This window comes from Taeniopygia guttata, chromosome 1 (assembly GCF_048771995.1).
Source record: "Taeniopygia guttata chromosome 1, bTaeGut7.mat, whole genome shotgun sequence".
Classification (NCBI taxonomy): domain Eukaryota; kingdom Metazoa; phylum Chordata; class Aves; order Passeriformes; family Estrildidae; genus Taeniopygia; species Taeniopygia guttata.
This window is the reverse complement of record NC_133024.1, coordinates 85,980,533-86,006,762: the sequence shown is the minus strand read 5'-3', so window position 1 is coordinate 86,006,762 and position 26,230 is coordinate 85,980,533. Positions and strand designations below refer to the sequence as shown.

At 40.3% G+C, this 26,230-nt stretch overlaps 1 protein-coding gene across 1 annotated transcript in view; it reads left to right on the top strand.

Annotated features, from left to right (window-relative positions):
* TBC1D8 (TBC1 domain family member 8) overlaps positions 1 to 26,230 on the top strand; it is a 48,597-nt gene that overhangs the window by 15,275 nt on the left and 7,092 nt on the right. The window contains exons 3-12 of the mRNA XM_030278519.4: positions 2,967 to 3,085; positions 4,416 to 4,644; positions 8,302 to 8,542; positions 15,857 to 16,064; positions 17,232 to 17,420; positions 18,665 to 18,847; positions 19,233 to 19,383; positions 20,427 to 20,641; positions 21,443 to 21,560; positions 25,572 to 25,857. Of these exons, the coding sequence (XP_030134379.4) occupies positions 2,967 to 3,085; positions 4,416 to 4,644; positions 8,302 to 8,542; positions 15,857 to 16,064; positions 17,232 to 17,420; positions 18,665 to 18,847; positions 19,233 to 19,383; positions 20,427 to 20,641; positions 21,443 to 21,560; positions 25,572 to 25,857 (1,939 nt within the window). The remainder of the gene's footprint in view (positions 1 to 2,966; positions 3,086 to 4,415; positions 4,645 to 8,301; positions 8,543 to 15,856; positions 16,065 to 17,231; positions 17,421 to 18,664; positions 18,848 to 19,232; positions 19,384 to 20,426; positions 20,642 to 21,442; positions 21,561 to 25,571; positions 25,858 to 26,230) is intronic.

Sequence of the window (26,230 nt, the reverse complement as noted above, 5' to 3'; positions counted from 1 at the left end):
CCATTAATATTGGGAATTTTTCCCTGGGCCAGATGTGTGTGTGAAAAAGCTTGCGTAAAGTCTGTTTGGGGTATTTTTGTTTTGGCTAGTTTTTTTTTGTTTTGCAATTGCTATGTGCTTTCTATCCCTCCTCCCCTCCTTTTTATATTTAAGTAATGCCATCTCATGGAGAAATTTAAGACCTTCATGCTGTTACAGTCCTGTGATGAAACCAGGTAGCTTTAGCTGGAAAAGCATTGCTTTTGTGGCTTCTTGATTATTTGAACATGTGCAGTACTACTTTCTGGGGCTGATCCTTGCCCCACCCACACTCTTACTGCACACAGAATTTGGTGTGGTTTTTCGATTTTTTTTTTTTTTTGAAGGAATTACAAATTACAAACTTGCTGGGTTAGAATGGCTAAGGATTTTGCTGAGACAAACTTACATGATTAATGTTTTCTAAAATTCTCTTCGGCTCTTCTGAATGGATGCTCATCACTGAGAAAATGAGATTTATAGTAATAGAGCGGAAAGCAGAGGGGTCTGTTTTGTGTGCTGCAGGGGTAGAACGTACACAGTTGCCAGAGCTGCACAGAACTAAAGAACCATGGAGCAGAGGCTGTTTGTGAATAATATTGCTGCTGTGAAACCCTGACATGAGTGTCCAGGGGACAGCTAGCAATGGGAGTCAGAGGAGCATCACCCCAGCCCCTTCTTGGGAAGGTGGAGAAGGACATTCCCCTCACAGAAGTGGCCTGTTCCTGCTGCTGTATAGTGAGGGCAAGGAGCAGTTCCAGGAACTCACTCCTTCCAGCCTCCCAGTGTAACTTAATTGTGGATAGCCATCATGTCATCAAGCAGTTAATTAAAATGACATTTTGCACTGTATGTTGGCAGTCCTCTGTTCCAGGAGCTCTAGGCTTAAATGATAATATATGCATAAGGGTCAGGTCTGTTACAGACATTTGCAAATCTCAGAGGGGCGCTAGGAAATCTGATCCCTGCACGGCTGTTCTGGCAGAGATGTTTTAATCCAGATGGTTAATCATGTTATACCAGTACAGGGAAAAAAAAAACCTAACCTCATCCCTTGTGTAGGGCCACTTGAAATTTTCCTTTCAGAGGCTCATGGGCAAAAAAGAAACTCAAGTCTCAGTCAAGCAAAGTTGGTTTTAGGAGAGGGAGAACAAAGGATTTGGTGCAAAGTGAGTTTAAAGAAAAGATTCTGAGGAATGAGGCTGTGGTTAGACAAAACACTTGACAGATGAAGAAGGTGGTGAAAGGTGGAATAAAATGCTGTGCAGAACATCAGCACAGGAAGAGTAATAAGGAATGGAAATAAGGGATTGGCGATGCTTGGGTCAAATCACAGAAATTAGAAATAAGGAAGGGACTCAAAAAGTTGAGTTTGCTTGACCAAATGAAAGGGCCAAAATGATCTTTTGGTATTCAATCAGAAACTCTGGAGGCAGGCAGGAGATATTGAAGGAGTCTCTGTGGAGTATAGCTGCTGCCTGGGCTCAGAGCAGTCCCAGCAGTGTGGATACTACTATCTAAGGGATCTTGCTCACAGTTTATTTCACAAGAGGCAGCCTGACAGCTTGCCCATACACTTGGTATCTTATAGGTTACTCAGAAATAAAGATTCAACTCAGTATTTGCTTTGTGCAGCCATTTCAGTATAAAATTATTGTATTTCTGGTGTTCTTTAACATTTATATAAATTGTTTTCTTGACCTAAAGGGCTTTTAAGTATCTCTAATTTTATGATATTTTAATTTAAATTTAGCCTTGATTAATGATATTTAAGAAGTTTCAGTACAAGACCTTCCTGTCAGGGAAGTTAAAGCATGGAAGGTTTCCCTGCCAGCTGGCATTCTGCATGGAAAACAGAGCAGTGGGAAATGGAAAATCCTCCTCTAAATTTATAATATTTTGTTGTTGTGAGGCAACATGATGCATCACTAATGTACACACAAAACAAATCTTGAGATAATGGGTCTTCTATTTGAGATTAATTTTATTATTATATTCATGGGTGATTTGTATGTCTCTTACATACAACTATTTCTCTTCTTTCTTCCACAAGCAAGGCACTAGGAGAAGCAACTATTTCTGCCTTTAGTTTTTTGCCTATAATGTCTAATTACTGACCAGTTAGATCTGGAGGGGCAGATTTTCCCTTGTTGGCCCTGTATGGTGCCCATCTTGCTACGACTTTTCTGTCATCGTGTCATGCAGAGACAATTCACTTTCAAGCAGAAGGAGCCAAAGCAAATTGGTAATGAGTGAAATATTGTTTCTGGAGTTAGTGTGAACAGATTACATTTAAAGAACCAGCAAACCCTTCAGATGTTTAGAGAAAGAAGCTTTAAAGATTTGAAAAGCTGTATTAGTCAAAGAGTTTTGTTCACATTATTTTTTCCCCAAACTGTAGAAATGGGCACTTGTAGAACCTTTAGGTGTTGCTGAACCAAACTCCTTTTTAGGTACTTTATTTATTATAGAGGGCTTTGTATTCCTCTCAAAGGGTGTGCATGTATTTGTGTGTGGGGGGAGTGTGTGTGCATGTGTGTGTATTGAGGGAGGCAGAGAGGAAGATCAGGGCATAAATCAGAGGTTTCCATTGGCCTGGAGGATGTCATGTCAGAATAAGCTGCAGTCTAGCAGCTCAGGATGAAGTTTTGATGTTTTTTCTGCTTTGACTTCTAATGCAGCATTTGCTGGCTGAGCGCATTCGAGAAGATAAAACTAAAAGCCCTAAAACTAATTCTCTAAAACAATGAGATTTTTGTTTTTTTCTAACTATGCTGCTATGAACAAGACCTTTTTGACCTGCTTGCTGCTAAGAATTCTGAGGTTGAAAGTTCAGTTTCTCATAATGAATTTATGAAATAGTGCATTTTATTATGTTTTTTTCTTCCTTCCTTTCAATTTTATTTTTTATAGGATTAGTTTCAATATACTATTTTTTGCCTTTCTAGGAGCCACTGCAGAGGAAATAAACCAGCATTGGGAATGGCTGGAACAAAACTTGCTCCATACTTTGTCTGTGTTTGACAATAAGGAAGATATTGTTAGTTTTGTCAAAGGGAAAGTGAAGGTAAGGAAACTGTCTCACTTACACCCTCCCCTGCCTGATTATATATGGTTTATTAGAAAAACATAATGAAGTTGTTGTCACTCATCCTTGGTTCTGATCATATAAACATGACTTGTTTTCTGTGTGGGTCTTGTACCTGATGTGGCCAGCACATCAAGCTGCTGGCTCACCACAAGGTTGGAGAAATAAGCATCCTTTTGGATGGTTAAGGAATTTTAAAAGTAGAGGAGTTTTGTGACCACAAATCAGATTAAAAATAGCAATGGGATGTGGGGAGTAACTTAGCAGGCCTGGTGTCCTGAGCTCTGCTTTTAATGAAATACATTCTCTAAAAGGAGCTTGGTGATGTCTGGGTAGGGGTGTGGGTTCACTGGGGGCTGCTGTTCCTCAGGTCCTGCTACAAGCTTTTTCTTGTAAGAGTTTTAATGGGATGTTCTTCCCTCCATAGCCTCTTTTTCAGTTTGGAAATTTTGTAGGAACATAATGTTTTTGGTGAATTTCAACCTTGCTGCTGTGAGCTGTGTGGGCTCTGAATCTGGGGAATAAAAGGACAAAACCAAAACATCACTGTACAAATCCTAGTTTTTATCCTGCTTTTTTTTTAAAAAAGGCATATTGTCTAAAGTGCACTGGAATACCAAATTCAATTAATCTCTCTTGATAAGACAGTGACAGCCTGTTACCTAGCACAATACATATCTAAAATTCTTCAGATTTCATTAGTTAATATTAAATCCAGGTTCTGGACCCGTGCACCTGCTGAAGGCTTTTAGCATGTTAGGATTGCTTGGTAATTACAAACTATAGCAGGTGCTGTAATATATGCATTATTTGTCTGCATGGTGCAATGCATACTCAAATCCTTTGTTGTAATACCACTATTAAAAATCTGAAATCTTAATTATGTTTATGTAGATGTTCTTGAAATGTGTTTGTAATGGTTTCAAGCATGTCTCAAGTTATTGACATGTCTGACTGATTTGCTTCTTCATAGGTAAATAGTACAGGTCAGTAGCCACAACTGTTAGTCTATTTTTACTCTGTGTATATGAAATAAGAGCATAATGAAAGTGCAGAGATATGGTCCTGCCAAACTCATTGAAAAAACTATGGAAAAGGTAAAGAAGGCCGCAAAAGTCTTGCTTTGGGAGCATTCAAAATATATGAGAGATGCAAACACCAGAGTAATTTCTCCATTTGTGAAAACTGACTGGAATTTCTTTGTCAGAAAGTGTTGCATTATTAGAATTTGAATGGGTAGCTTGTAGCAGCTTGCCTGAGTGTGAGTGCCGTAGCTTTATCCTGACATGCAGTCTTGTTCTGGACTCAGGCACTGATTGCAGAGGAAACAAGCAGCAAACTCGCTGAGCAGGAGGAAGACCCCGAGAAGTTCCGAGAAGCCCTGGTGAAATTTGAATCCAGATTTAATTTTCCTGAAGCAGAGAAGTTGATTACCTATTATTCCTGTTGCTGTTGGAAAGGAAAAGTTCCTCGGCAAGGCTGGCTTTATTTGAGCATCAATCATCTCTGTTTTTATTCCTTCTTCTTGGGCAAAGAACGTAAGTGTAAATGCATAAGAAATCTTATGCTGGGGAGAGATATAAATGTCACTACATTTAAAAGCAAGAATAGCCAGGGTTCTTATGAAAAGCCTAGCTCACCTCTGAAGTTTGTTTCTGAGTTTTTAATTATTCAGGTGAAAAATCCTGGTTAATTTAATTGTCACTTCAGCCTTTGTGTTTTAGTATGAATCCTGTAATAAAAATAACGCTGCAAGAGCACACAGACATAGTTGTTACTTAGTTTTTCTTTTTGGTACGGTGAAGCAACCTTAAGATGTAGCAGACCTCCCACAAGTTCTAAATTAAGGAGTTTTAGTGCTGAAAACGGTGAGTAGGGATGAGTCCCTCCCGCAGGCAGGGAAGCAGAGGCCCCACATTGCAGCAGGGTGGTAGGGGAAGGGCTGGTGGGGACAGGGATGCCTGAGTCAAGCTGCCTGCCTAAAGAAATCCCAGGACGAATAAAAGGAATGTGTCCTGGAGAACCAGGTGAAAATTCAGAGCTTTTAAGGAAAAACAACAGCAATTTAGGGATTTGTTTGCGTTTCTGAATAGCAGTGCAGTAAGGTCACAAGAAGCGTATCCTGAGGCTTTTTGGCCCTTCACATGGTTTAGCAAGTTCAAAGGATTTAGATGTGGTGTTCTTCTACAGAGACATAATTGTGTGAATGAAATGCCTGACCGAATAGATATTTGAAGGTAAAAATAAAAGTAACAGATGTAAGATGGTAAAAATGAATGTAGCCGTATAAACTCTATAGCATTTCTCTGTTTAGTAAAATTGTGAATAAACCTCTAGCCTTTTAAGGCCTGTTTATCCTGGTGGAACTTAAACAAAGTTAGCAATAGAAACCTATACTGCTGTAAATATAGGAGTGTTTGTCAGATCAATTAGGCAAACTTCGCCATATTCCATCTGGATTTCATATTGAGATATAGCTGTAGGTTTAGAAATTAAGTTCATCTTACTAAAGATAGTAACTTGTAATTTCTAAGACTGAAAACATACAAAAACATGCTTAGAGCTGGAGGTCTTTTCTTCCCTTATATTATTTCAAGCCAATTATTTTGTTAGCAAAAGATGGAAGAGTCATATTTGAAATGCAGCTAAGTTTGTTATTCACTATAAAAACAAAAGTTGAGTTATGCTGGGAAGAGTAGAATAGAATTTCTTGATATATACTAGATATATGAGTTCTTGTTTCTCCTTGTTCTCTGGTTAGTATTAAATAATATCCTTTGTCAATAATTTCTTCTTATTATCATTGCAGGTTTTCTCTCATTAAATCTGAGATAGCCAGTCTGGCAAAGCACACAAAGCAGAAATTTTGCTTATTAATGATAGATAACAATGTAAGGAGGAGGGACAGCAAAAAACCCTTTATATGGTTCCAAAAATTTTGTTTATGCAATACCACAGATTGTTAAATGATAATGGAAATACAATATCATGTTGTATTAAGAAGAGATTTCTTCTCATATCTTTAATAATATTCATTATGAAAATCAACAAAAAAACCCAAACCAAACAAACAATTACATGTTTGCAACTTTTTATTTTGAACTTGGAAAATACACTGTTCATTCCCCAATGTAGTCAGTTGCATTGTCTTCCCAATGTATGCGTTCCCATACATTTGCATGGAAATGTGAGAAAACCCCCTGAATTTTCTTCCGGTTAAACAAACTTCCCTAGCTCAGTGGGAAGCAGCATATATGCTGAAATACTTTCTTGATTGTGATAAAGCAGATTACTTCTGTTTTTAGGCTAGTGTTTTGCCATGTTTATGAATTATTTGTGTTACAGGGAATAATCCAGATTTAATACAGTTCTGTTTGTTACTGTCTGAGAAGCTGATGCTGATTACATGCAAAACAAGTGATTAATTGCCTTTGTCTTTTTCAGGTAGCAATCACAAATGAAATCTGGTTAAATCTGGTCTTGAAAATATTGCTAAGAAATCACATTTATTGTGTTCTTCAATACTACACAGGGAAAAACCCAGTATATGAGTTGCAATAAAATTAGTTCTCAATTGTGTTTTACCTCTATAAAAATCCCCCCAAATCATATACTGAAATCTCTTTACAGGGGAAGCGTTAAGTTTTCTGCTTCTGGCAAGTCTTTTCCCTTCTTCTTGTTTCATTTTGTGTTGAAGTGACCTGCAATGCAATATCAGAACCTGTTTTCAACTTCTCATGAAATTAATTTACTGCTTATGTGAATATAAACTCCATGGAAAATTTTTTCCAGGACAAGTCCCCTTTTATCTAAGCTTCCAAGTGTTTGTAGGATTTCAGAGGCTTAGATCGTCAGATAGCTTGAAAGGGTGTGCCAAGGTTTCTTCACATTTTTAATTAAACTTGTGTTTTTCTGAAACTTTGAAGACTTTGTACTTTTTATCGGTCTTGGGTCCCGTACAGGCTGTTGTGCTTTTTCTGTAACCAACACTATAGAGCCTGTGTGACTCTGACCTGCCTGAACAGCAGTGCTGTTGCTACGGCATTATTTAAACTTTCTTCCCTTGGCTGGGCCAGTTGATTTTATAATCATTTGCAACAGTCTCTGCATGTTGATGCAGCTGTGCTTTATTTAAGTAAGAAAAAATGCAATCTGTAAATAATCTTGACAGCTGTGGTTCATGTAGTACAGAAAGCTTGCTGAGGGTAGCTCCTTAGGTGATGAATGATCTTTGATAAGTGTCATATATATATATGACAATGTTTGTTATTACTGCCTTTTTATTGCTTTATTGGCATCAGGAGACCAGCTAGGGATGTTAAGGGGTGTAGTCCTGATGTTATTGGCACAGAGAAATCTGGGAAGCTTCCAACAGTTGTTAAGAAGAAATTGAATCTATTTTAAAGTCCTTTCCAGCCTAATTTCTACCCAGAGATTGATGTGAGAGGCGAGTAACATCCTGCAGTAGTTATCTAAAGTAAGCTGATTCTTCTGTTTGCCACTTGCATTTATATGATTCAACAGCTTTAAGAGAACAGTGTCCTACACTTCTTGTTCTCTATAAACAAGCCTGACTATAGTTAATGTTTAGGGCAAGATGTGCCCTGTGCCATCTTTTCAGTAAAAAGCAACCAAACGAGAAGATCCAAAGTCTAGGCAGCTTTTCTAATGTCTTGTTTATAGTAGTAATTACACTTTATAGCAGTCTCCAAAAAAGTTTTCTTTTGGATGGGAGTTAGCTTTATTTTAAAAGCTAAAGTAACTGTGCATGTAATTGTTTTTTTACCTGCCTACTCTTTTGTTTCTAGGAGATTACAAAGCTTTTCCCTCTTATCTTTGTATTCTGGAGATGAGCTGTTTCTTCTAGTAGTAAGGAAGCAGGCTGCAGAAATTACTTGTAAAGGAGCTAGGAGCAGAGTGTATGGCTGATGTTCTGCAAAGATGCCACTCCCCAGTCTAGCATTTCTTGTGAAGATAGTTAAAATTTTGAGGGAGAGATTCTGAAAAAGACATGTCTTTTGGAGTACGTGAGATTGAATGCCGAGTCATAAGAGACATTTCAGCATTGATCTTGCCCCAAAAAAATTTTCTTTTTCCGCTTTGGTTTGAATATCATTCTGAATTTGATTGTTCCCCAAATCTGAAAGATGAAAGCAAAGTTTCCAACCCACTTTTGCTTTTCTCTTGGATTGCAGTGAAACTTATCATTCCTTGGGTTGAAGTCCAGAAACTGGAAAGAACCTCCAATGTCTTCATGACAGACACAGTCCGTGTCACTACAGCAAATAAAGAGCGCGACTTCTCCACGTTCCTCAATATCTCTGAGGCTTTCAGAATCATGGAGCAGCTGGCAGATGTGACGCTCCGAAGGCTGCTGGATAATGAAATCTTTGAACTGGATCCAGGCCTGCAGGACCCTACTCAGATTACCAAGAGGTAAAAAGCTAAACTGTTGTATGAGCAGAGGTTCAGTCGTGGGCTTCATGGTTTGGTGTGTTAGCTGGGGAAGATTTCGAAGCTTTGTTTGGTTGGATTAAAAGAGGCTTCATAATGTGTTACGCTGTATCCAAAAGGTGCATTTTAACTTGTATGCAAGATACAATTTTTGACTTTATATTCTTCCCTTAAACAACACAAAGTTTCAAAAGTCATAGAAGAGAAGATTGCAGCAAGGGATATTTTCCATCTTCCCTAAAGAGCAGCATTATTTTGCTTACATTTTTGGTAATGTGTAGGCTTTCCTAGTGCCTTCAGTTCTCTGGAATTACTGCTTTGGATCATCTCTGAATCATAGAATGCCCACTAGTGTGATTGCCATAGCCAATTTAGTGAGCAGTTGCAGGACTTAAAAAATACACACTTGTGGTATTGCTGTTGTCAGCTCTACCCCTTCCACCCCTGAAATGCATCTCTGCATTCCTCTCCCACTACAGAAATGCATTTGGCTCTCAGGGAAAGATTGATGGCTATTTCTCTGCTGGTAGCACAACACACAACCCTTGTGTTTTATTTGCTGCTTCGAAAAAGGGGGAGGGAAGCTGCCCGTAGGAATTTTAGGTGGGCAGGATGGAATAGCCCAAACTGGAATTTGCCTGGGGCTTCAAGGTTAAGGTGCTGATTTAAAATACTGCTATTCTGAATGGGGTGTTTGTGGAGCAGTTATCTCCTCTCGAATCATGCCCTTTCCTGCTCTTCCTTCCTCTCCCTCTGCCAGGGGTATGAAGGGAATCAGGTGTTGCTTCCTGACTAAAACATGAGGAATGCATGGTATCATTTCCCAAAAACAGAAAGACCAGTAGCTATTTTATTGTTTCTGAGGGAAATTTAACAGTGGTGGTGGGCTTATATCTCAGCTAAACACTTCTGCAAAGTTTCATAATGGAATTTAAAACAATAAAATGGACTTCCTCTGCAATTTCATATGCACACAGTTAGGAAAATCAGTGACACCAGGATTTCATCATTGAAGAATTCACTTGAGGTTACATGGTGATGAGCAACCATAAACATCTTTGCAGGGTTTTTTTAATAACCAGGGTTCCTTGGAATACAAGAACTACCATTGTTTTTACTCTATGTATGTAACTTGTTTTTTTAACACTGTAGGCTTTTGGCTCAAGGGATGTAGGGATGTGTACTTCAGCTAATGTGGAATATGGCTGTGGCAGGTTGTATCTCAGGTCCTTTCCATGCTTTACCATTTTATGTTCCTTCTGCTTTTGGGCGGAAAAATTAGATGCAAGAAGAGAAATCCAGAGGAGATATAACAGAAACCTGGGGGAGATATTTTTCATCATCTACCAATTTTTATCATTGTCACTTCCCAAAATAGTCTTGGAATAAGGGGTATTAACCAAATGGAAAGTAAAATTACAGTTGTAAAGAAAAGTATAAGCTTAGTAATATGCTATAAAAAGGGGCTCTCAGGGAATCAACTTTTAAGTACCTTGTGGCATTTTTGAAAAGTAATGTGTCTATTAGCGGTCAAGCAAGAGAAACCATCCCACACACTTATTCAAACAGGTTTTCTCTCTCCTTCTCTCCAATTAAAGAAGAAAAAAGAAAGTGAAAGGAACAGATGGAGAAGGAAGGACAAAAATGTATTTACTGGAGATTTCCCTGTCAAGATGTTCTCTAACCTGTGCTGTGGCTTGGGATGGCACGGAAGATACCAAAATCCCATTTCCCCTGTATGAATTAGGTAGTGGTTGGATAAGCTGCTGTTTCGGGTGCCCTTTGTCCCACTTCAGCAACCACTTTGATGTAAGGTGATTAAGCAAGACTGTAGTTTGAATAGTGGATAAACTGGTTTTTAGTGTTAACGTGTTTTGGGGGGGATGTTTTACTTTTTTGTTGTATGAAGTTTTGGCCGCTGCTTTTTTTCTTGAAGCCATTTTAGTACTACAAGAGCAATTACTTTCTTCTCAACACATTCCCTCTAATTTTCATTGTTAATTCTTGAACATGATTTGGAAGCAAATGCTAATATATGAAAATGAAAGCAGACATACACATAATTGGAACTATTCCAGCTCAGACAAATTAAGGAAGGTACTGTGGATGGTTTTTGTTTGCTATGCTTTCTTTTGTGAGAAGCTTGTTTCAATATCTTTATTTTTAAAAAAATACTTTTTCAGTGCTGTCATGATCTCTATATTCTACAGTCTGAAAACCACAAACTTTTGCCATTCCCGAGGCTCTTGGCATCATCTTGTTGAGCAGTGGAAGGATGGGACTCAGAGAGGCTGTGGGATTAGGCCCACAGCCCATGACACAAATTATATCATGGCCAGAGTCAAACAAGTCAGTATGTAATTTTTTGTGCTGTTTGATGAAATGATTAGGCACAGAATAATGAATTATGAAGGGATTAATGGCAGTGGAGGTAATTGCCATAAAAAGCAAAGTAAAACTGATGTGTTTGGCACCTACAAATCCCATTTCTTGCAGACACAGGTATATGTCATATAATTTTACTGGAACACATATTGTAGCTATTTTTTCTTTTTTAAAAAGAAGGCTGCAGCAGTTTCTGGTATAGGTTTCTTGTACTTCTAATTTCCATCTCTTTCAGGATGTAATAGTACCCATTGCATTTCTCAAATGTAGTGAGAAATGCTCCAGAGCAGAACCCACTATTTAAAAGCTTTAGTGCTGGTGTAAGTAGGGTTTCAACAGTGTGATGTGTTTTCCCAGGCTCTAACCACATCAGGTTTTTTTCTTCATGTTTAACTATGAATTACCAATGAGAATGACTTTGCTTCATGTGAAGGCAAAGAAGGTTGTTAACACTGATCTAAGCTCAATGGAAACTGTTTGAAATATTCTGAGTCATAAATGTCACTTCAATCTGCATTTATTTATTCAGAATCTGAGACTGCTTTAAACCTTGAGCAACAAGTAGAATGTGACTAGAAAAAACTTCCTTTTATTGCACCTCTGTAGCAAAAGGTAGGTTTTGGGTTATCTCTTTGTGATTGCCTGATGTGTTTTTTAGGATTTGCAGTAATGGGCGTATCAGGATCCATACCAGTATTCACTGTTCTGTCACTTAGAAGTCTGAGGTCTAACTTGAATCTTCTGCACTTTTTGAGTCTCACTTCTTGTTCTACCCAGTACTACTGAAGAGATCAGAGGTGTTCACTTTCTTTAGAGCAGTTTGTGCTCACTTAGAGCAATAATTTGTGTGTTTGGGGCTTGATGTGTATCTTCTTTCTCTGGTTTTTTGGTTGGTTTTTTTTTTTTGTGTTTTTTTTTTCTTTTCTTTTTTTTTTTTTTCTTTTCTTAAGCTGCACTGCCCTACTTCCACCAGGGTTTTCTTATCAGTGTGGATTTCAGCCATTTTGGTCACTCTTCTCTGGACATTCATCACTGATGCCATGTGGGGGCAGGCATGCAGTGGTGGGATATAGGATTGCCCCAGAAACCTTGCCAGTTCTGGGAATGCCATGCTGCATCTTGGTGGCCATGAACTTCTGCAGCCCAGCCAGTGTTCCTTTTCCTCCTGTGAGCATGAGGCTGTTGGCTCTTGTTCAGCTTGTGTTCCTATGAAACCCCAAGGGATGGCTCCTGGTGGAGGTCATCTCTGTGCTTATTTGTGAAGCTTATGATGCACAGCTGAAAATATTTGTAATGCTTTTTTTTTTCTCAGAACATCCCTTAAATTTATGAATATAAATCTGAAACTGATCCTGTTGTTATGTTCATTAGCCTCTACCAGCCTTGCATCAAGTGCAGGTTTAGTAACAAGCTCTTGATCCATCATACAGGTTGCTAATGAAGACATTGAACAGAAGTTAATCTAGGACAGATTCCCAAGGAGGTCCTCTTGATACAACCTTCTCATTTATTAGGAAGCCCTGAAGGGTTGTGTTTTGGAGTACTCTTTTACAATTGTCTTGGTACAACAGTTTGCCACTTCAAGTTTACATGAGTGGATATATCAAGACTTTCATAAATCTTGGCTAAAACATTCATTTCAACTCCTTCATCTACAAGTCTAGTGTTCCTGCTGTGTAAGAGAATGATGTTCTGTTTACATGTGTCCTGACAAGTCCATGTTGGCTCTTCTCAGATAACATCTCCTGACTTGCTTATAAAAAGCCTTTCTTGCCACATGAATTTAGCTATTCTTCTGAAAAACAAAACATATATTGTTGGATGTGTTATTTCCAAAGTGTCTTACTTTCTGAAGTCTCAACAGTAAGAAGAATCTAGTAATCTGTCTCTTAAAGCAAGAGGTCAGCAAGGCTGTGTAGATTTTAGATAGACAACAAGTGACTCAGCAGAGCTAAAGTCTTGCCAAGTTGGCTTCTGCTGGATTTAAAGCACAGAAAAACATTTGACAGTGAGGACAGCATTTTAAGCATCCTGATGCTTTTAGGCATTTTGTTAATCTTGTGTGTGTTATTTCCTTTAATTTAAAGCTCTTGGAAGGTAACATGGAGGTCATGCACAAGGAGTTGTTGCAGTTCAGGCTTGCCGTTCACTTTGAAGTGCTGGAGTTGGAGGCAGTCCATGATCCCATAACATGCAAGTTGGGAGCTGCACTCAGAAGGAATTGCTGAATTTTTTGAAAAGTAGGGAACAAGGCAGTTGCATCTTTTATTCTTCTGATGCTTGTGTAAATACTCAGTAAACATTATTTTTACATAATGATAGCTTTTCTTTTTTTAGTTAAGTATCACTCAGTGTGCTGCATTTGCTTAAAAACCAAACTGACTGGGAAATAGTTAAGCAAGAGTCGAAATTTTCAAACAAGTAGGGGTGCAAGTAGAAAGATTGCATTTCTGTTTGGTTTTGGAGGTCTTTTGAAACTCTAAATGGAAGCTGTGGAACTCGGTGACATGAGCCATCTTTGTTGTATCATATTTAAACAATTGCCCGTCTTGTTTCAGAAGCTACATTTGTTTGGGGGTTTTTTAGAGTTGTAGGGTTGGGGTTTTTTTTAACAAACTCTAATTTTGTTTGGCTGTGTTTATGAAGTGAAACCTTTAAACCCTAGAATTTTCTTGCTTAACAGGAAATATATTCTTGGTGTTGAACTTTGGAATAAAACCTCTTGTTTGAGCCCACAGTGATAGCTGCTGACAGCATCTTGTTTCTCTGCTACCATTGTTCATTCTGCGATCCCTCCTCCAAGCAGGCTGGCCCATTTCAGCACATGTTTCTTGGGCAGCCCTGGCTGTGGTGTGTTCTCTGTGGTGTCTCTGTGTGAGCCTGTGTGTGAGTCATGGGGGGACAGGCAGTTCCAGGGATGTTGGGACTGGCAGCCTTCCATGGGTGAATGGGAGTGGATACAATGCTGGTGAATTTACTTAGTTTCAGATGTGATTAATGTAATTCTTCTTCAGGTTAGAATCCTGTGGTTTGTTGTCTGAAAGACCTGCATGTGGAGCCCACAGCCCCAAGAAATGCAGGAAAATCCTGAAAACTCGGAAGCTTCAGATTTTGGAGCATAGAAAACAGTCAGCTCTTAAATAACAGACATGTGCCTCAACAGAGGTCCCACTCTGCTGTATAAAGCCTCTTTTCACATGAAGGTTGAGAAATGTTCACAACCGTGTAGATGCTGGGAGGCTCTTACCTTGCAACATAATAGCAGGAGAGCACAGCTCTACCAGACCTGACTGCAGAGGCTATCGGCAGCATTCATCTGTGCTGTGCAGAAATGGAAAATATTTTAGTGGTGACTTAACTAAGAGGCATATCCTGATCCAGCTTTGTCACAATGGTAGATCGCTGCAGGCACTTATCAGAGTTACTCTCGCTGTGGAATTTTAGCTCAGGAGAAACCTTTTTGTCTTTCTTCACAAAGAGGGTTTTTCTTTGTTCTCTGTGAAAAAAAACAGGAGACTATTTGTCTGCTTTCTTTGGATAATATTATTAAGGAAGATATTGCTTTAGAAGGAAACAGAAGCTGAATGCTGGTTGAGCCCATTCTGTCTTTTCTGTTGCTTGCAGACAGAGATCCTCCCTTCTCAGGTCTCAGTTTGTTCTGGATTGTCTTCCTCCCTGTTCCACATGGCTACATCTTTTTCTATGGATTAAACTAAACTAGAAAACCCAAAACCCAAACAAACAATTTATTTACTTATAGAGGCAGTGGATTCATTTGTCTCAACTTACATTTTAACAGGGAACAGGGCTGGGGTAGAGGGAAGGTGTCTGCAGAAGAGGTGGGTAAAGGAAGGAGTGGAGAGGGGATTCACAGCACCAAGGTACCACTCCCTGTTGTGCTTCAGCCCACGCTTTAAATTCTTTCAGTGGCACAAAATAATTTTTTTTCCCTGTGGTGAATCATGCTAGGAAAAATTTACTTGTAGTAAGGAAAATTATAGAATTTAAGCCCTAATGTTTTTGGAGCTGCTGTTGGTGAGCTAATAGCCATGGCCTGTTTATAATGTAATTGCATAGTTCTCTAAATTACTGCAGGCTTCTTTATTAAGAAAGGAGAAGAAAAATAAGTCCCCAAAGCCAAGTCTGTATAACCATGGCTCAGTAATGAAAGTTTCATTTATTTGAACTTTTCACATAAATGTGGATGGGTGGCTGGAATGAGGCCAAGTCCAAACTGAGTGTGGCTGGTGCTCTTATTCCCAGCTGAGTCTGTAAATGACATGAAACTGTTCTGCATTTTGAAACTGTTCTGAGGGCTCTCTGAGGCTGATGTCTCTGCAAATTAGGGATTCCATCATTTAAATGCCACCATCATTAAGACTTCTATTACTGACCACTTTGGAGGTAGTCATTGAGCAAAGGCATTACTTTTGGGTGCAGGTGCAAGTCCCTGGGGTGATGTTGGTAATGCTACTGTGAAGGGAAACAAGGAACATTAGGCTAATATATGTTCATCAGATGAAAGATTTAGTTATCTCCTGGGCACGGGAATTTGTAACTCCTGGAGTCTGTAAAGTCATACAGCAACCATAGAAAATGCATGGGTAAGAAATGTAAAAAAACCCAAACCAGCCAAACAGCTGATTCAAATTAGTGTCCTTTCCCTTACTAGTTATTATACTAGTTGCTTTTGACCTTATTTGTTAAACAAGCAGTTATTGATAAGTTTTCTTTTTAACACATTTCAAAGTTGCTTATATAGTGCTCTGTTCACATAGGCACTGAAGATTGCTGTGATGGTGGTTTTATTCTGTGTTCCTTGCTTTTGGTGAGGCCAACAAGGAAAGTTAACCTCACACTGCATGTCCTGGCTGGGGATTTTGTGATTCGTTCTTGCTACTTTTTCTTAAGGGACCTTGAAGCCAGAGCACAGAATGAATTCTTTCGGGCCTTCTTCAGATTGCCCAGGAAGGAGAAGTTGCACGAGGTTGTGGACTGCTCTCTCTGGACGCCATTCAGTCGCTGTCACACAGCGGGGACAATGTATACTTCAGACAGTTATATCTGTTTTGCCAGTAAAGAAAACGGCTGCTGCACTGTTATCATCCCACTTAGAGAGGTAGGTTAATTTTGGGTCCCTACCTGCCTTTTTCTACCCTAAGCCTCTGCTGCCACTTGACTTACCTACAAAGTATTGTTTGATGAAAAAGAGCAGGATGCTTGTGTGTATCCTGCCTACAGGATTGTTGTACAGCTTGTTCTGGGACTCATTAGCGCCTGAGCTCCTGAAAATATGGGTGATTCAAAACTATCCTCAAAGTGAAGTATAGACAGGTAATGCAGCAGGACAGAACACTGCAAAAACAGAGTCTGCTTGGCCTAAGACCTGGGGAAGAGTGGACAGGGCTCCCTCCCAGCTCCACAAACACATACATCCAGCTTGATGTTGATGGAGACTGGCTTGGACCCATTCCAGCAATGCAAAAGCATCTTTGCCTGGGATCAACACAGGTGTTGAGCTCTCCCTCCATAGACAGCCTTTAAGAAACATGTGGGTACTTTGCCAGGCTGTAGGGCAGAGAGAAAGAGGAGACGTTATACATGCAGTGATGGGCAGACAAATTTCCATGAAATCAATAGACGAGATTAAATGGAGGGAGAGTGCAAGGGAAGGTGGTGGGAGCAGAACAGGAGAAGGAAGCTGTCAGCTAACACACCTGCCTTATCTGCTGTGAATACAAGGCTGTTATGATCTCTTAATTAAAGCTTTCCTTTCATTTTGGACTAATAATAGAGTAACATCTAAATCATATTGTACCTGTAGCAACTTACCTTCCACTGTTGCAGAAACAAAAAACAATATGAGAACAGTATTATATACTTAATGAAAATTAACAAAACAACTGTTTTTCCCTACCTTCAGAGGTGGGAAAGTAAATTTCCTCCTCCATACCCAGAATTTGATCAAGTTGATCCTTCTTTAAATAATTTTTTAAATCATACATTCCTTTCTTATCTTTTCCCTCTGTCTGCTGTTTAGAAGTGGGATGCAAAGTAATTTAGGGAAAAAAAAAAGGCATCTAGGATACTTTTTGGCATTTGCTTTGAGCTTTTAAAGAGACCATAAGCTTCAGGGAGTAGGATATATTTGATCAAGGAACTCTAATATGAATAACCCCATTTAAAGCATGCATATGAAATGCTGTGTTTTGGTACACGTAGAAAATATGAATATGATTTTGTGGATGTGGTGGCTAACGTATTTTCTGTAATGTCTCTGGAAAAGGTAATCAGTATAGAGAAGATGGAGGATACAAGCCTTCTGCCTAATCCCATCATTGTTAGCATAAGGAGTAAGACAGCCTTTCAGTTCATTGAGCTGAAGGACCGGGATACTTTGGTGGAGAACCTGCTCCAGAGGTTTAAAGAGGTGAACTCCGGCAACCCATTGCACTGCAACAACTTGCAAAATCAGGTACTGAACTTTTATTTTATTACTAATTCAATATGTTTATCCATTATTCCACTGGCCTGCCTTCTTTGGGAGGCCCCCAAATTGATCTTGAGCCAATGCCCGTCTGATGCCACCTTTACAGACCTGGCTGGTGGGGTAGAGGACACTCACAGCATATTTGTCATTGACATGCTGGGGAGAGCAGGGACTGTGATGGGCAGTTGGGTTGCCCTTCACAGAGACCTCAACAGTTTGGAGGAATGAGCTGATAGAGACCTCTTGAAGTTCAACAAAGGCAAATGTGAAACCTGGCAAAATAAGCCATTGTTACAGGAGAGGCTGGAGACTGACTGGTTGGAGAACAGCTGTATGGAAAAGGTGGAGGAGTCATGAACAAGTCCAGCCTGTAAGTCAGCTGTGTGCTCTTACAATATAGAGGGACAACCCCCATATCAGGTTGCACTAGCAGGATTGTAACCAATGGAATGTTGATGGAATGTTACTATTCCCTTTTATTCAGCACTTATGAGGCTGATCAGGAGTACTGTGTCCAGGTTTGACTATGCCCAATTACACATGAAAAGCATTGATAATTTGGAGTAAGTCTAGTGGAGGGCTATAAGATGGTCAGGGTCTGGAGGACATCCTTCCTAAGGAGAGGTGGAGGGAGGAGGGCTTCCTCAGCCAGTCTTCTGCCAAATAGTGGCAAGTTGGAAGATAAAGGCAAACTCTTTTTCAATATACCAGTTGAAAGACAAGCAGCCACAGCTTCAAGATTTAGCAAGGAAAAATCTGAATAAATAAAAAGAGAGCTTTCCCCTCATGGTTAGGCAGAACTGGACCAGGCTGTCCAGAGCAGCAGTGCACTCTGCTTCCTTGGAGCTACTCAATTTGACTGGACAGACAGTCCAGCAACCAGGGCTGAGAGCTCCTGCTTTGAGCAGGGGATTGAAAACGATAGTCCTCTCCAACCTAAACTGTTCTGTGATTTTGTCTTTCAAATCGTAACAGTAGATGACTGCTGGGTAGCTTGTCATCAAGAACACTTAGAATTGGCTAACAACTTCTGTTTTAAAGTAACAGCCTTTTTTCTGACATGCAAATGCATGACAATTTGTATAAAGTCTTGAGTAAGACCTTTTCTCCTGAAAGGTGTTAAAGGTTTTGATGCAAAAGGCAAAGGGTAAGGCAGCTCTGTCTTGAGGACAGTTGAGGATGTAGTTCTTAGTCTTTTCAGTCACTACCATTTTGATTTGGCATTGCAGAACAGCATTGGCCTTGGATCCGTGTGCACGCTGGGGGACGATGAACCTGCATGTCTGGGAACAGAGGCTTCACCAGGGAAAGAGAGAAGAGAACGTGAAAAGGAGAACAATTACTTGCTCAATGCAGAAGCACTAAGGTCAGACTTTCATCAGTCAGGAGTGCCAGGCCTTGATTTTGGAAAGGTATGTAACATTTGGGGAGTGCTGTAGGAGTTTTAGGTTTTGTTTTTTGAAAAGCTGGGGTTATATTCAGTCAGGATAGGTGTTTTTAGTAAAATGCATTCTGTATTGGCTGGAGAAATTAGATACAGGATAACAGCTTTTTTATTTGGATGGATTTTTTTTATTTTCCCTCCCCCCATTTCATTCTGGTGAATATTTATAATTTTTATCCCTGTGTGGTGAATTAGATCTGCAAAGTGGGGAAAGTCAAAGTCCCTAGAGCAGACTTCCCATTTCCATTGGTTATGGAATACCTTGTGGAATTTCTAATATGTGAAATGCTTTTGTTTACCAAGTCTCACATGCGCATGATGCTTTTTTAAAAAATATATTTTCTCGTTTCTAGTCTAGAGAGCAAATCAAAGAGAGCCTGTGGGATGACCATTTTGTAGAGTATGGCAGAACTGTGTGCATGTTTCGCACAGAGAAGATCAGAAAACTTGTTGCTATGGGAATTCCTGAATCCTTAAGAGGCAAACTCTGGCTGCTTTTCTCAGGTGGGCATGCTTAGAAATGTAAATGTTCGCTGTAGGCATCATCTGATTCTGGACATGGCAAAACATTTAGGCAAGAAATCTCTCACGGGCAATTAAATGTCCTTTACATGGAACCTGTGATACTGCTTAAGGAAAAGAAGACATGATCTGAACTGAACTAATATATGCAAGGACATTCCCAGGTAGATCTGTAGAAGTTTTATCTCAGGATGACATCATATGATGTACAGAAGAATCAAAGTAACATCTTTGTAATCTATGTAAAATTAGCATAATGTTTTCATAAAACAACATTCATCTTCAAGCAGCAATTAGATTGTAGTGTAAATACTGAATTAGCCCTAGACAAATCAGATTATTGCAAAATAATGACAATCTAAAAGTTGGCAGACCTGCTCCTGCTTCTCATTGAATGTTGGCAGGGCTTACAGAAACTGGAGATGGAAAAAACAGCTCATTTCATTGACAAATATGGCAGAGCCAGAATGTGCCTACAGTGTGATCTCAAGTTTAGTTCGTAATCCAATATATGGCATATTCAGACATTTGTAAATGTGGAGCTTTTCCTCCTTGAAGGATGTGAACAGTGCTGAGTACATTTCTCCCAGTAATATGGGAGGGTGGTGAGACACTTGGAAGGGGTTGCCCAGAAAAGCTCTGAATGCTCTATCCCTGGAAGTGTTCAAGGCCAGGCTGAATGAGGCTTTGAGCAACCTGGTCTTGTGAAAGGTGTCCCTGCCCACAGCAAGGGGGTTGGAATGAGATGATCTTTAACCAATACTTTCAACCCAAACCAATACTTTCTGCTGGAGACATCTTTTGCTCAATCAAGGTGTTTTGGATGATGTTGTGTCATGTAAGCTTTACTACGTTTTCAAGATGTGTATTCTGCAAGGACGTGTCTTTTAGGTCTGGATATTCACAGACCTTGGGGAAAACCACCTTGCTGACACCCGTTTGATCAGTAATTCCCACAACACTTAGGTTTAGCATCGTCCTTATCCGTCCCCCTCTTCGTCTTTCTCCCTTCCTTCTGCCTTCAGACGCACAGACGGATCTCGCCTCACATCCTGGGTACTACATACATTTGGTGGAGGCATCCATGGGCAAGTGCTGCATGGCAACGGAGGAGATCGAGCGTGACCTGCACCGCTCGCTGCCCGAGCACCCGGCCTTCCAGAGCGAGACCGGCATCGCTGCCCTCAGGAGGGTGCTCACGGCATACGCGCACAGGAACCCCAAAATAGGATACTGCCAGGTGAGAAACTCCCTGCTTTTTCTTCCCCTTCTTCCCACTCTCTGTTGTTCTCTTGAGAGTGCTTTTAATGGTGCTTTTTATAAATTAAGACCTTTCAGTTGGAAAAGTACGTCATTTTAGATATTAAATGTCATTTTTCCTTGGAAAACAACTACATAGTCTCACCAAAAGACTCTGTTCTACCAATGATATTCCTTCAGCATTTTGTAAACTGCATTTATAGTTACAGAAGGGGAAAAATTGTTTCTGCTGCTTCTGTTTGTTGAAAAGTGCATTTCTTGGACAATACTTGGAAGCAGTGCAGGGCGAATTGGCCTGCACAGATGAGATTTTATGTAGTGCACTGGGGCAGAGGCTTAATGAACCTTTCTGCCACTTTCTTCCAAAACTGATGATAAATGATGAAAGTAGTTTGTCTATCTGGTCAGCTCCCTGAATTCTGATTAACATCAGAGTGGTCCTGAGACTGGAATAGGGAGCAATGAAAGTAGCCCCAAAACATCTTGGACTATCAGTTATCTGCTTTGTATCTTGGCAAATGCAGTACTGTGCTTTTCTCCATTGTTTCCTATTGCTCTTATGAAAAGCAGTATACATAAGCTTGGAAAACTTGCTATGCCTGTGGGTTGCAATTACGTATTTGCTGTCTATTCTCTCTTTTTCTTGCTTTTTTTTTTTTTTTCTTAGTTCTTTACATCCTGTTAGGCTACTTTTCTTTCTATAAAAATAGCCACAATTGAGCTTTTGTCAGTAGGATTTGCTGTCACTAACAAATCCAATTTTCTTCTTTGCCCTTGTAAGTCTATGAATATTTTGACCTCCGTGTTGCTGCTGTATGCCAAAGAGGAAGAAGCCTTTTGGCTGCTGGTTGCTGTGTGTGAGCGGATGCTGCCCGATTACTTCAACCACCGAGTGATAGGTGAGCTCGTGTTCTTTGTCTTGCAGACTGGGAAGGGGCAGCCATATGGCACAGGGGTGGGGGAAATGCTCAGAGTCAGCTGGGTCCAGCCCCCATGGATGAGGTGCTCCATCCACTTGTGTGGTGTGCTGCTCAGATTCCAGTCAGGGTTGGTTTTGGTCTGAAGGGTTTGAGCAGCACAATCTCTAAGTATATGGTCAACTTCACAGTTTTTTTTTTTTTCTTTCCTGTTGGTCAGAAGGTGGTGACACTTCTGGCTGTTCCATAAATAGAAGAGCTTGTTGGTCTTGGCTAGGAGTGTGCAGTATTAGAGACTCAGGCTGTTTAAGATGAAAGTAGGAAAGATCTGCTTTGTGATCTGAACTGTCTGAATTGCCTGGCTGCTGGAGCAATGCAGGCTTGCATCTACACTAGCCCATTGTAATGAGAGCTGATACAAGTCCCTCTGCCACACACTGTGTGTGCTGTGTCCCCTGTATAGTGCCCTTATTTTTAAGATCGTTGTGCAGCCTGCCTAATGCACAGAAGGAGAGGGGCTAAGCAGTGTTTGTTCTTTGCAGTCGCTTCCCTTACAGAAATGTTTGACAGCTTTTCCCTTTTTAATGCTAACCTTAGGCTGCAGCTGCAGCATCTGCTGTTACACTCTTGCTGTGGCAAAGAGAAAGACCAGAGTCACGTGTGAGGAAGTGAGGATAGGAACAAATCCCTGGCAGTAGTGGTTCTGGGAGCTAGAAATGGTCTGGGCACTCTTGTGCTGCCTGTGGAGTAGAAGGAGATATTTGAGATTTCCAGTCTTTTCCTTGAAGGATGGGGTTGTCATACCTCCTTCCAGACACTGTGTCACTGCTCAGTTTCTGTCTTGTCACTGAACTGGCAAGAAGAAAGCCGAGTTATTCCAAACTTTAGCTGGATGCTTAGCATGTTTTGTGGTGCTTTGAATGCCATTGGTATTTTCTGCTAGCTAATGCTAGCCATTGTAACTGTCCCACTTGTCAGAATTTTTCTTCTTGTCTACAGACATGACTTTAAACTGCTATTTTGATAACTGACTTCCATGTTTGTCCATCTCCTTCCTTGATTGAAGCAGAAACAGCTTTATCACTACTCAAGCATTTCTGGATATCAACAGCCTGCTTTGGATTACTCATAACTTTCTGATGCTTGCTTAAGTAGCATTCTCTGCTGCTTACCTGAGTTGTGTCACCTGGCCAGCCATATCCCTGCCTTGAGTTGTTCTTGATTTGTGCTTTATATCTTACCTGTCACTTGCCATGGCTACAGCATGCATTGGTTAAGTGCTGAAAGTTTTGGTTGTCCTCTCTCTCCATTTTCTGGCCCTCTTTATCCTAAGGAAATAGTTCTGTGTCCTTCTACTGCCATGGCTCACCACAGTGTGAAGAGCCAGGAATTCAGTTTTGCCCTGCTCTCCCTGGCTGAGTGGCACTGGTGCAGTTTTGCAGCATAGTTGCTTCACTGACTGCTTATTTCTGCAGCTCTGCTTTACCCTGGAACTTAATGTGCCCAAATCGATGCGAGTGATCTTCTCCACCCTGCCCCTCCTCTGGTTCCTGTTGCTGGAGTTAGTGTTCTTGGCTCTGTATTTCAGTCGACCTTCTTTTTTGATTTGCAACTAGCTTTTGTCTAAACTTTGTATTGTTTCTTCCTGCATAACACTTCCAAGACCAAACTTTTCCTCTTTGTGCACTCTGCCAATACTGTTTGTCCAAATTTTGATCTGTCAATAACTTTGGTGATCTCTGACCTTGCTACCTGTCACTGTGCTTTTTCCTCTGCAGTGTCAGCCAGTAATCTCTGCAGTCCAAACAGCTACCAAATTAATGACCTTGGTTATAACAGGCCTTCTTAGCATCCTTTTGTCTCGGACCTTTTCTTTATGACTTTCAAAGTCTTCTATTTATGTGTGTGCTTAGTTAGTCAGAATTTTTGCTTTCAAAACATAGGCAATTCAGTCCTACTCAGCCTTCTTACTTTCATCTTCCTCCTTCAGCCTTGCCAGCTCTGACCCCTTTCACAAGCTTTTTCATTATTTCACTGCTTGCAAATGGGAAAAGCCTGCAGGCAGGGCTTCTCCTTCAGGAATTCCCTCTGTGCTTCTCCTCTCTGCAATGCATAGAGGAAATTATAGGCAGATAGGTGCAAGATAGAAAAAAGTTGTATATGGGTCGAGAGTGGTGGCAAGGGTCAGGCATATCCTATTCTCAGTTACCATGACTTTTCCATCCCCTGCATAAACCAGCAGGGCATCTTACCCCACTTTACCTGTTAGACTGTCATCAATTTGACACTATAATTATTGAAACACTGAAAACCTTATTTCATTTCTCTGATTTGCCTTTTCAGTCCTCAAGACGTCATTTATCTTGCATCTAAAGTCATCATTTTTCAAATGCATGCCCTGGTGTTTTCCTACCTCATTATGGTCTCATGCTCATTTGCTCAGATTTCATGTTTTCTGGGAGCCTGATGAAAAAATAGACAGAAAAGTCAATTTTAATGTGTCTGCTTGGCTTTCATCTACAGTGGCAGCACTTACTACAAGAAGATCTGTGAAAGATCTGGACAGATCTGTGAAAGATCTGGACGGTGTTCATGTTCCTTTTAATGCTCTGGTTTTGATAGTGCTGTCTCTAAGTTTGGAATGATATATTTATGTATGTCTTGCCTATTTGTCTCTGACTTCCTTCAAATATCTCTAAATCCAGCTCTGGTTTTTTGGGTCTGTGTTAACTATGGCTGTTAAATTGTTTGCATTAAGCTTATTTAAAAAAAACAAACAAAAATTGCCCTTTGTTGAGTGCCTCCAGCCTTTCTCCTTTTCTTCAATCTTACGGGAAGCTTTTTCTTCAAAGCATCATGCTTGATGTGTTTCTCAAAAGCTTTTTGCATGTCCATCAGCTTTTATTTTTTATTTGTGGTGCTGTAATGTTTGTTCAGTCACCAGCAGAAGCTCTTTGTGGACTGATATGAAAGGTTCTAATACAGAGAAATGTCGTAGGTATTTTTTTTCCCTGTGATTTGGATGCAAAGCCAAAAGATGCTGGCTCTCTGCCACAAATCACCCAGGTTATATTCTGCTTTTTAACAACAGAAGTTTTGAGTGCTAGGGTTATATATGTTTCAGCAATTAAAATTGTGTCCTAATATTAGCAGAATATGGACTATAAGAAAGAAATTAATAACTTGAAAAGAACAACAAAATAATTGAAAAGCTAACTTCATTTTGTATTCAGGAATATTTTTAACTTGCAGTGTCTTTGGGCAAAGCCCTGATGTGGGAAATTTGGTTTGTAGACACAGTCCACTTAATTGTAACAGCTGCTGACAAAGCAGAACTGAACTAGTAGCTAAACTCAGAGCCCAGATCTGCTCCTTTTGGAAAGACTGGTTGGGACAGTTAGGAAGTCATTTATCTGGGCATTGCGGAAGTCTATTCTTCTTAATGTGTAGATATATATGCTTGTAAGTATATACTTGTATCTGTGCCTATGCTTTCATGTAAATATTATTTTTCCTGCTTGGTGTGTGTAGGCATATCTGGAATTCCAGCCTACATTTTCTCAGAGCAAAATCTTTGCTGCCCACTTGCTTGAGTACATACATCAGAAAGGACTGTGTACTGTCTTTATTTTTACTACATACATCCTAAGTGGAGCAGTAAAATGCTTTAAGATTGCTTTTGCTAGCACTTAATTATTATGTGCTTTTGTAGCCAAGACCAACAGCTGCTGCTATTGCTATTTCATTGCACCCTGAAGGCACTTAGGAACATTAACACACATTTTGCAGAAAGTTGTAAGGTTTATGGACACAAGGGCTGGGCTGAGATCACAGCAGGAGGATAATGGCATTTTTCACTGTAGATGTGTGTGTACCTTGCCAGTTTAAATTTCAAGAAAGTCTTGCAGTTGACAGTTGACAGCAGTGATTAGCTTACAAAAATATTTTTTCCTGTGTCAGTGCTGACTAATGCTTTTCCTTTATGACTTGTAGGTGCTCAGGTAGACCAGTCAGTGTTTGAAGAGCTTATAAAAGAACAACTTCCAGAGCTGGCTGAACATATGAAGGATCTGACAGCCCTAGCTTCCATCTCTCTTTCCTGGTTCCTTACCCTTTTCCTCAGCATCATGCCCCTGGAAAGTGCTGTGAATGTTGTGGACTGCTTTTTCTATGATGGCATCAAAGCCATTTTCCAGCTGGGCTTGGCCATACTGGAAGCCAACGCTGTGGATCTGTGTAACAGCAAGGATGATGGGCAGGCCCTGATGATCCTGAGCAGGTAGGGCCACACAGGAGTGCTCCTTTCATCTCAGGCTGTTCTGCCCTAAAACAAAGGCATTGCTCAGTAGGCACCAGGGCTCTCCTGTGTCACCCTGCTGCTGCTGCTGTCGCAGTGTTTGCCTTAAACAATGGCTTTGTACGTCGGACGAGATGTCCTGTGAAGTTTCCTGGCATTGCCTGCGTCAGTGTGCAATATTTACTGCTGCTCTTCGTGCCTTCCCTAGACTGATGGGCTTCCTGCTCCAGACTTCAAGGAGACAGAAGTTTTATTCCTTGGGCAGCATTTAGTCATTTGGCTGGCTTGCTGTTCCTCAGATGAGTAATCACAAGGGCATTTTTGAAAAGTCTGGCTTGCCCAAAACTCAATTTAT